This window comes from Aotus nancymaae, unplaced genomic scaffold (genome assembly GCF_030222135.1).
Source record: "Aotus nancymaae isolate 86718 unplaced genomic scaffold, 86718_ANA_hifiasm-v0.15.2.pri h1tg000006l, whole genome shotgun sequence".
Classification (NCBI taxonomy): Eukaryota; Metazoa; Chordata; class Mammalia; order Primates; family Aotidae; genus Aotus; species Aotus nancymaae.
In genome coordinates, this window is record NW_026988417.1 from 64,943,059 (window position 1) to 64,953,985 (window position 10,927).

At 34.8% G+C, this 10,927-nt stretch overlaps 1 protein-coding gene across 8 annotated transcripts in view; it reads left to right on the forward strand.

The window, feature by feature from the left end:
* SLC4A4 (solute carrier family 4 member 4) overlaps nt 1-10,694 on the forward strand; it is a 495,962-nt gene extending 485,268 nt beyond the window's left edge. For 6 of the 8 annotated variants that reach the window (XM_012464424.2, XM_064367811.1, XM_012464425.2 and 3 more), the window contains 2 exons: nt 5,314-5,393; nt 6,390-10,694. In XM_012464424.2, the coding sequence (XP_012319847.1) occupies nt 5,314-5,393; nt 6,390-6,495 (186 nt within the window). In that variant the 3' untranslated portion in view covers nt 6,496-10,694. Of the gene's footprint in view, nt 1-2,169; nt 2,267-5,313; nt 5,394-6,389 lie in introns of all 8 variants that reach the window. The other 2 variants (XM_012464427.2, XM_012464423.2) reach the window with 1 other exon arrangement.
* Nucleotides 10,695-10,927: the final 233 nt, after the last annotated feature.

A 10,927-nucleotide genomic window follows, 5' to 3' on the forward strand; every position in this document is an offset into this window, starting at 1 on the left:
CTTTTCTTCTGTATTCCTCTGGCTAGTTAGTGGTCCATATATTTTGTTAGTTTTTTCAAAACACCAGCTCCTGGGTTCATTGATTTTTTTGAAGGGGTTTTTGTGTGTCTATCTCCTTTAGTCCTGCTCTGATCTTAGTTATTTCATGTCTTTTGCCAGCTTTTAAATTTACTTGCTTTTGCTTCTCTAGTTCTTTTAATTCTGTTTCTTTTAATCGTGATGTTAGGTTGTCAATTTTAGATATTTCCTACTTTTTTTTTTCATCCCAGAGATTCTGAGTACATTGTGTCTTTGTTTTCATTGGTTTCAAAGAATATCTTTATTTCTACCTTCATTTCACTGTTTGTTTACCAAGTAGTGATTCAGGAGCAGGTTGTTCAGATTCCATGTAGTAGTGGGATTTTGATTGAGTTTCTTAATCCTGAGTTCTAATTTGATTGCACTGTGGTCTGAGAGACTGTTATGATTTCCATTTTTTTTTTTTTTTTTTTTTGCATTTGCTGAGGAGTGTTTTACTCCCACTTATGTGGGCAATTTTAGAATAAGTGTGATGTGGTGCTGAGAAGAATGTATATTTTGTTGATTTGTGGTGGAGAGTTCTGTAGATGTCTGTTAAGTCAGCTTGGTCCAGAGCTGAGTTCAAGTCCTGAATATCCTCGTTAATTTTCTGTCTCATTAGGTCTAATATTGACAGTGGGGTGTTAAATAATTCTCCCACTATTATTGTGTGGGAGTGTAAGTCTCTTTGTAGATCTCTAAGAACTTGCTCTAAGAATCTGGATGCTTCTGTATTAGTGCATATATATTTAGGATAATTAGCTCTTCTTGTTACATTGATCCCTTTACCATTATGTAATGCCCTCCTTTGTCTTTTTTTGATCTTTGTTGGTTAAAATCTGTTTGTTTTATCAGAGACTAGGATTGCAACTCCCACTTTTTTTTTTTTTTCTTTTTTTTTGCTTTCCATTTGCTTGGTAAATCTCCCGCCATCCCTTTGTTTTGAGCCCATGTGTGTCTTTCCACGTGAGATAGGTCACCCGAATACAGCACACTGATGGGTCTTGACTCTATCCAGTTTGCCAGGCTGTGTCTTTTAATTGGGGCATTTAGTCCATTTACATTTAAGGTTAATATTGTTATGTGTGGCATCTTTTTTATTCTGTTTTTGCCAGTTTGAGTGCATTATATTAGTTCTCTTAAAGGATATAGTAGTTCATTAACTTCTTTAGAGTCATCATAAACTTTTCCACATGGGTAATAAGCTTTATGTTAATGTTTAAAAAAATCTTAGTAAGTCTCATTTTTTTTTTCAGCTAAAGATCATCTTTTTGTTATTTTAAGTTAAGAGATATATTGGTCTTTGAGTCCAAACATAGACTTAGAATCAATATAATGCAATTAAAGTGAAGTGGTAATCTTTGGGAAATCTATTATAGTTTGGGGTAGGTGGCCTGTTCTTTAACTATGATTACCTGCCTGGTTTTGTCATTTTATTCTGGTTATGATCTTCTGCTTATTTAACCGTCATAGACACCTTTTTAAATATTTTATTTTCTTACATTTTGCTTACATTTTCAGATAGCTTTAGCACAAACTAATCAATCAAAATGAACCTTTACCCATAAAATAGTACTTAGAGTAAGTGAAGAAAGATTATTTTCTAGTGTACATAGAAGGCTCCTTGATCATGGATATTTAAAAAGTCTGTCAGTCACTTGTTGTAGAGGAAAGATGGGTCATGATTTTTCTAGAGACAGAATCAGCAGAAACAAAATAAGAGTTTCAAGACCATTTATAATTTAGGAAGTTTCCTAACTTTAATCTGGTTTTGCATTGAGATAATTTGCTTCACACATACGACTCACTCATAAACATTTGCTAATTGGGAGTCTAACTTATAGAAAGCTTTACAATTCAGTTGTAGTGATCTCTATTTGGTATAGTTCTAGTTTTAATTGACTCAATACCATTAACAACTCAGAAGAGTGGAAAACAAACATGCGGGGGAAAGAAGCCATGCAGTTAAAAGCTAGCAAACTGGAAGTAGTTACACGGCTTTTCTCCTTAGTATTAAGTAAGTGATTATATGAAAGGTTTGATTGCTACTGGGAGATAGGAAGGGTTGTATAATAAAAATATTCTAAAACCTGTTGTACATTTTTTTCACAGTCTGACTGCCCATACTCAGAAAAAGTTCCAAGTATTAAAATTCCAATGGACATCATGGAACAGCAACCTTTCCTAAGCGATAGCAAACCTTCCGACAGTGAGTAGAACTAACCTCTTGCTTGCTTGCTTGAATATGATTTGCACTTACAGAGAAAACACTTTAGAATTGCCATCTGCATTAACTTTCCCTCGATTTTGTTTTTCATTTTTTCTGTGAGAAGATTTACACTTAATATAATAAAACTTTATTTTTACATGCCTTATACCCTAAGCTTCACTCTTAACTTCTTCCTTTTATCCATAACCTTTAAAATTTTTATTTGGTAGTCTTTTCTCTTCCCCAAATCATCCCCAGTTTTTCCAATTGCTAAATTAATAACCATGTTTTAATTGATTTTTCTCTTTTTTCCTGCTGGTATTTAGAATTGCAGCTACATCACTGTCACTGTTTGTCTTCCTTAGGTTTTAACCAATGATCAAATCAGCTCAAAAGAGAAATTGATCAATAAATAAATTGTTAATATTGATAATTTGGAAAAATTATTTTGATTAAATTAGAAATCGAAGTATTAGCACAACTTTCTAGATATAACTTATATGCATTTGCTTTCTATATTCTTCATCCCTTCTTTTGCTTTTTCAAAATTATCATTATAATTGCACTGGTCTTTCTAGGGTAATAGCCTGGTGGCTACGGTGCAATGGTTTGTGACATTTTTCCTCCTGTAATTGAATTAACAGTTCTCTTAGAAATGGGGTAAACCTCTAGAGCAATGTTAGTGACTGTTTCACACTTTCCAATAGCAAGTAGCAGTTGCCATCAAGCTATTTTCCACTTTACATTCTCATTGAAGAAAATGCATCCTTTTAGATTCAGATGCACTTCAAAGTACACTGATCTGTTACAGAAAAAGACAGTTAAGACACTTTTATTTCTATTTTACCATGCCACCTCAACTTCAATAAGAAATTACTATTATCAAGAAAAGTTTGGAATGAATGTCTATTGATTAAAAAAGGGTATATTAGTTACCAATCATTGAGTAACAAATTGCTGTAAAACTTAGCAGTTTAAAACAGCAAACATACTTTCTTACACAATTCCTGACATTCAGAAATGCAGGGGCAGCTGATTTGGCTCTGGCTCAGAGTTTCTAGTGAGATTGCACTCAAAGCTGTCATCGGCTGGGGTTGAGTCTCCTCTGAAGACTTTTTTTTTTCTTTTTGTCCAGAAAGAAATGAAAGAATTTCTTGAAAATGATAATATGCTCCACAGTGTGAGAGCGGGCCTAAGCATAGGGGCTCAAGGCCCCCATGACAAAATTTTGGAGAGTTTAAATACCTTCTACTTGGGGTGTGCCCTATGTAAATGAAGAGGATGAAGTAAAGTTACAAAGTAATTTATTTGGCCTATGCCCCATGGAGAGGATATTTCCTGTCATAGCTGAAGTGTGACTCAGCCTTATGTTCCCTGCCTCCAGACCTTTTTCCTGCCTCATCTCCTCACTGAGAGATGTGATCTCCCTAAAGATTCATGAGAAGCAGAGGGACTAGTGGCTTTTTTTCTGTAACTGCTTCATGCTGGTGTGGGGGATAGTACCTACCTATTGGGGATCACTGAACTTTCTTCCTGCTTTATCTAGGGGAGGCAGGGTAGCTCCTTGATGGACAGGGGTGGTATCTTCACCTGGAACTGGCTGGCTGGAACCTTTGTTCCATGATCATCTGAACATTGTTCTGAACTAAGCTCATGCACTAGGCCCCAACAGACCAAACCAAATCAAACCAAAATAAAGTCATTTATGCTAAGACTTTAAGGAAACACATGAATTCTAGAACAGACCAGGTTTTGTTTCTTCTGCAAATCTCTATAATAAACATTCATGACAGCATAGGTATCCACCCCCTGAGGTTCCCATTAAATATTTTTGTCTCTGAAGAGTTGGTTGGAGCTGGAGATCTGCTTCCAAAAGCACACTCATGAGGGCCATGGCATGACATTTGTTTCTTTACCTGTGGGTGTCTCCATAGGGCTGCCCATGATATGGCTTCTCTCAAAGCCAGTGATAAAAGAGAAAGAAACCAAGACAGAAGCTACAGTCTTTTATAACTGAATCTCAGAAGTAACAGACCATTACTTCTGTCATATTCTGAAGGTTGTGCAGACCCACACTCTTAATACTGTGGGAAAGAATATACAAAGTCATAAACACCGGGAGACAGGGATCTCTCAGACCCATCTTGGAGGCTGGCTACCAGCCTGGAATTCAAGAACAAAGAACTAAAGCAGTCTTACCTTTGGTGTCCAGTTTGTAATCTATAACTTGTAACTGAGGCTAATTTCTGTTAACTCCTATTAACGGGGTTTTGTTACAGATTTCTTTTTGAATTTAAGCTCCTCAAACCATGTTCTGACTTCATATTTTATCAATGGAACATTAACAGCAAAAGCAGACAGTAACATACATGTGCCTAGCATATATGTTTTCTGTTGGCGTTATAACCTGGAATAGCCCCATATCAATAAATGTAAAAGCTATTAAAAAAATCACTAGCCAGAATTTGAGACTCATGGACAAAGTTTATGTGCCAGTTGCCCTTTACCCTCTTAAAACCCCTTTTAAGGGAAAAATTGCAAGTTGATATTAGAAATTTACTTAAATGAAATACACATGAGAATTTTGCCTGAAATGTTTTCTAATGTCATGTTGATCTTTATCATCCATGAAAGAAAAAAACTGATAGAAGTAGTGTTGTGGTATAAGTAAATACCTCAAAAAAAAAATATCTTTTTTTCCCTGTGAACAACAGCAGAGCCAACTTAGGATTTCTGAAGATAGAAGGAAATCCAAGAGCAAGCCTTAGACATTAAAAGAATGCTATCACCCTCTAAAAATGATTTGCTGCTTATCCCTCTCACTGACAAGATGACAGTGACCCATCCCAGAAAACCTAAAGTAAAGGAAACCAAGTGATTTTGTCTTCATCACACTAGAGTCTTAGCTTAATACATTGTGTATTGAAGTGTCTAAACTTGACTTTTTTATTCTTTCTAGTTATGGAAGATGCATCCTTTTGTGAAGATTTTTATTTTATACTTTACCAAAGACTTACTATTTGTTTTTAAAAATTTTTATTTTTTAGGAGAAAGATCACCAACATTCCTTGAACGCCACACATCATGCTGATAAAATTCCTTTCCTTCAGTCACTCGGTTTGCCAAGGTAAAGGAGAGCCCGGTATTTTACGTTGTTCTGTGGGATAATTGCCCCACAGAAATGTAGTTAATGGTGGGTTATTGACAGAACTTCTTGTTCTCCTTCCTCTCTATGATTTATCTTAAATAAATTACCCAGTGATCAAAACTTGTTCCAGCTTTTACTAGTAGAAAGCATTCTAAGAGACCTACTTACTCTTAAAAATAATAGAATCTTTCATTAAGTCACAGCCCAGGATCAACATTAGCTCTTATAATTTTGGTGTCATCCCTGCTTTGAAGAGATAACTGGCACTTTTTTTTTTTTTTTTTGAGACAGAGTCTCACTCTTGTTGCCCAGGCTGGAGTGTAATGGCGCAATCTCGGCTCACCACAACCTTCACCTCCCTGGTTCAAATGATTCTCCTGCCTCAGCCTCCTATAATCCTCAGCTGGGATTACAGGCATGCGCCACCATGCCCAGCTAATTTTTGTATTTTTAGTAGAGATGGGGTTTCTCCATGTTGGTCTCAAACTCTCAACCTCAGGTGATCCACCCGCCTTGGCCTCCCAAAGTGCTGGGATTACAGGCATGAGCCACTGTGCCCAGCTGGTAACTGGCACTTTCTGATAGCTCTTCTTCAGTGGTTTCTTTCCCTCTTAACAAAGTTTTAGAGATTTCAGGTTCTAATTGATTTTCTGAAATCTCTGACTGTTTTTATTATGTCAGTCTTTTTGTCCTTTAATTTCTGACCACATTACTCACCCGGTAGTGCTTCTTTTCCTTTTGTGTTTTTATTGTTTTAATCTAGGTATGAGATCTGATGAAATCTTTTACTTGAATTTTTTTACTCTGCTGATACCTTTATCCCATTTAAAATGTTTGTTTTTAATATACAAAGAGGATATAAGTATTAAAAGAGAACAAAGAAGGACACATTTTACTTCTATACAATGCATATACATTTGACAGATGATGAAGGAAATCTGATTTACTTACTATTTTTTTTTTCATTTTCTGTAGTCCTCCTAGAACTCCAGTAAAAGTTGTGCCTCAAATTAGAATAGAACTTGAGCCTGAAGACAATGATTATTTCTGGAGGAGCAAGGGAACAGAAACTACATTGTAACCTATTTGTCTTTCTTAAAACTGACATTTTGTTGTTCATGTCCTTCGTTTTTGTTTGGCTGTTTATTTTTTAACTTTTGTTTTGTCTCAGTTTTTGGTCACTGGCCAAATAATACAGTGCTCTCTCTGCTTCTCTCTTGCATAGATACGATCAAGGTAATAGTGCACCGTTCCTTAAAAACAGCATCTGAGGAATCCCCCTTTTGTTCTTAAATGTTCAGATGTATCCTCTGATAACCAAATTCTTCTGTCACTCAAGACACAGACATGCACAGACCCTGTCCTTTGCCTCTATTAAGCAGAGGATAAAAGTATTAAGGATTTTATAACACGTTTTATTAAAATATTGAAGGAACTTACAACTTTAGCTTTGGAGCTGTGCTTACTGGCTTGTCTTTGTCTGGTAGAACAAACCTTGACCTCCAGACAGAGTCCCTTCTTTCTTATAGAGCTCTCCGGGACTGGAAAAAGTGCTGCTATTCTAACTTGCTCTTGCTTGTAAACCCTAATCTTAGAGTTATCAAAAGAAGAAAAACTGAAGGTACTTTACTCCCTATACAGAAACCATTGCCATCATTGTAGCAAGTGCTGGAATGTCCCTTTTTGCCTATGCAACTTTTTTTAACCCTTTAATGAACTTATCTGTTGAGTACATTGAAGAATATTTTTCTTCCTAGATTTTGTTGTTTAAATTATGGGGCCTAACCTGCAACTTATTTTTTGTCAATTTTTAAAACTTTTTTTTAATTACTGTAAAGAAGATGAATTTTTTCCTGCAGCAGGAAACATAGTTTTGAGTAGTTCTACCTCTTATTTGTAGCTGCCAGGCTTTCTGTAAAAATTGTATTGTATATAATGTGATTTTTACACATACGTACACACACAAATACACAATTTCTAGGGTAAGCCAGAAGGCAAGATCAGATTAAAAACACCATGTTTCTAGGCATCAATTTTTCCCTTTCTTTAAAAGAAACTTAACTGTTCTATGAAGGAGACTGAGGGAGAAGAGACAAACTCCTATGTCATGAGAATAACCGATGTTCTGATAATAGTAGCATCTGGGTACAGATGCTGATTGTATTACCACGTCAGTGTCCTATGAAGTATTGTTAGACATTATCTCATTTGAAATACTTGTGTGTTTATGTATGTGCTCTGTGTATGGCTGGTGCATATATGTACAATGGTAGAAAGCAAAAGAGCGATGGTAGGCAGAGGGCAAAGTTGTTGAGTCCCTTGTGCCAGTTTTCATGAAACTTAAACCACATTTGAAAACATTCATCAAGGGTCCAAGAAGTCTATCCTTACGAAAGTGAGGGTAAATATAGTATACTTCCCAGGTATCAGTCATTATAATTGATATAATAGCTCATATTTATAATACAAAATCATAGAAGTATTAATAGCCCATTTACACGCCTGTAAAATGTAATGGGATTGCAGACCTGCAGAGTACACTGTCACAGTACTCTCATGCAATCTTCCTACGATGCAAAGGCAATTATTCTTTGTAAGTGGGACATTTAGAATATATTTGTGTACATATTATATGTAGGTATAGTTCAAAGTACCATACTGAAAATTAGACATTTATTAACCAAATTTAATATGATATTTAAATGTAATGTTTTTAATGATACATTACATATTGTGAATGTATATTAAGAAACCATTTTAAATGTTGAAATTATAAGTTTGGATTCATATAACCACAACTGTGATGTATCTTAACTATAACCAATTGTTGCAGTTGTTGGGGAGTATACTAGAAGCAAAATGAAACCACATTTTTTGGTTTGATAATATGCACTTATCAATTACCATTCATTTTTATGTTAATTAAATTATAATTCTGTCTCCTTGTAATTTTGATTACAAAAATTTTATTATCCTGAGTTAGCTGTCAGTTTTACAGTATCTGATACTCCTAAAACTTTTAATTTATACAAATTAGACAATAATGAACCCAATTTTTCCATTAAAATAATAGTGGTGAATTATATGCTATTGTGTTAGAACCTCACATGCCAAATTTTGGCATCACATTTGTATTTAGGACTATCTTAAAATGATTATTCTATATTATCTAGCTTCCTATTACCCTAATAAAAACCTATATAAGAAGTCTTTCCCTTTTTCTTTACTGATGGAAGCATCAATAAATTGTGTAAAAACCATGTATAGTACATTTATCTTAACCTGTGATCTTGGTAAGTTAAAGCCACTTTTGTTTACTTTTATAAAAGCTCTAGATAAAGCTTACTTTTCTGATCAGGAATCAAGTATTTATGGTTTCACTGCCCTCTCCATACCTTTCAAAGAACTCCTGAAGCAATTTAACTCATCTTTCAGCCTCTGAGTAGAGGTAAAACCTGTATGTACTTCTGTTTATGATCCATATTGGTATTTATGACATGAACACAGAATAGTATCTTACATTTGCTAAATAAACAGTTAGTATCAAATCCTTTCAATATTCTAGAACCCAGGAAAGTTTTTCAACATGTCATTATTTTCAAAGGAACAGAAGTAGTTAACCAAACTAACAAGCAAAACCTGAGGTTCAGATAGAGACATCAGATTATCAGTATTTTAACTGAATTTACCCATTGACTAAGAATGAGCCAGATTTGGCAGTGGTTTTGTTTCTATGCAAACTGGACACAAATTATAATCGTAAAAATTTTTTATAAGTGTTTCTCCCTTTTCTCCATGATTTGAATTCAGAGATAAAAGATTCAAAAGGTAAAGGCAAAGTACGCTCAGAGTTGTTGTTAACCAGAAAGTCCTGGCTGAGGTTGGAGAAACACTATTGGAAGAAAAGAGAGAACTAAGCCAAGCGTCTGCCTTATCAAAGGAACATAAATGCCCCTGGTTTTGTGTTTGGGAGAAAACTCTCTTGGACACACTGTTTTCCTTGACAAAAGTCATCTTCTCTACTGTGTGAAATGAATACTTGGAATCCTAATTGTTTTGTGTGCCAGAGGCAGTAGTGTCCCTGCCTCTTCTCCCAGTCAAGGTTGAGAAGTGGGGCTGGGAGATTTACTGACTTAAGAAGTAGGAAAACAAAAACCTCTCTCCTCAGCCCTCCACCTTAAAGAGTGGAGGAAAAACAGTTGTCTGCTGTCTGTAATTCAGTTTGTGTGTATTTTATGCTTATGCACCAACCTACACAGAGTAAATCTTTTATCAACTATATACTGGTGTTTAATAGAGAATGATTGTCTTCCGAGTTTTTTGGTTCCTTTTTTAACTGTGTTAAAGTACTTGAAATGTATTGACTGCTGACTATATTTTAAAAACAAAATGAAACCATTTGAGTTGTATTACAGAGGTTGACATTGTTCAGGGATGGGACAAAGCCTTCTTCAATCCTTTTCATACTACTTAATGATTTTGGTGCAGGAACCTGAGATTTTATTTATATTTCATGATATTTCACATCTGCTCTTCACGCATGAGCATGAAGCCCAGTGGCACCAAGTGGCTGGGTACAATTAAGTGATATTTTATAGCACTTCACTATCTGAAAGGCCATGGAAGTTTTCAGATGATTTCACTAAGCTTCATTGCAGCCCGAAATTTTTAAAAAAAGTTTTGTAATATGCTAACCAGTTAAGCCATGTTTTGGTCAGAAATTTAGATATGTCTAATTTCCTGGCTCATTTCATTGTGCTCTATGGGTACGTGTAAAAAGCAAGAATTCTGTTTCCTAGGCAAATATTGCAACTCAGGGCTAAAGTCATCCAGTGAAACTTTTAGAGCCAGAAGTAACTTTGTCCCAGTCCTACAATGTGAAAAGAGTGAATAGTTGCCTCTTTTTAGCCATTTTCATGGCTGGTACATATTCGTACACATTACTTTTCAGAATCAATACGCACTTTCAGATATTCTTATTTTTATTCTCTTAAGTCTTTATTAACTTTGGAGAGAGAAATGATGCATCTTTTTATTTTAAATGAAGTAGATCAACATGGTGGAACAAAATGATAAAGAACAGAAAACATTTCAATATATTACTAATAACTTTTTCCAATATAAATCCTAAAATTCCTATAACATTATAGTATTTTACAGTTTTATGAAGCTTTCTATTGTGACTTTTATGGAATTAAAGAGATGAAGAAGATGAGATATTTTAGCATTTATATTTTTCAAAATTATATGTATACTTAAAATAAAGTAACTTTATGCATTTATGGGTGTCAAGTGCTTCTGTTCAACTCCTCATATAATTATTAAATGCCTACTATTTATTTTATTTCTTTGGGTGCTGCAGGGAATACAAAGATGAGCAAGTCAGAATCCTTGTCTGACATTGCCTTAGTTACTTCAGGCAGGAGGATACAATTAGTGTCCAAATTATATGTTTAAGAAAGATTCTAAGAATTATCTAAGTATTAATGAAATGCTATTATGCAAAGATTCAA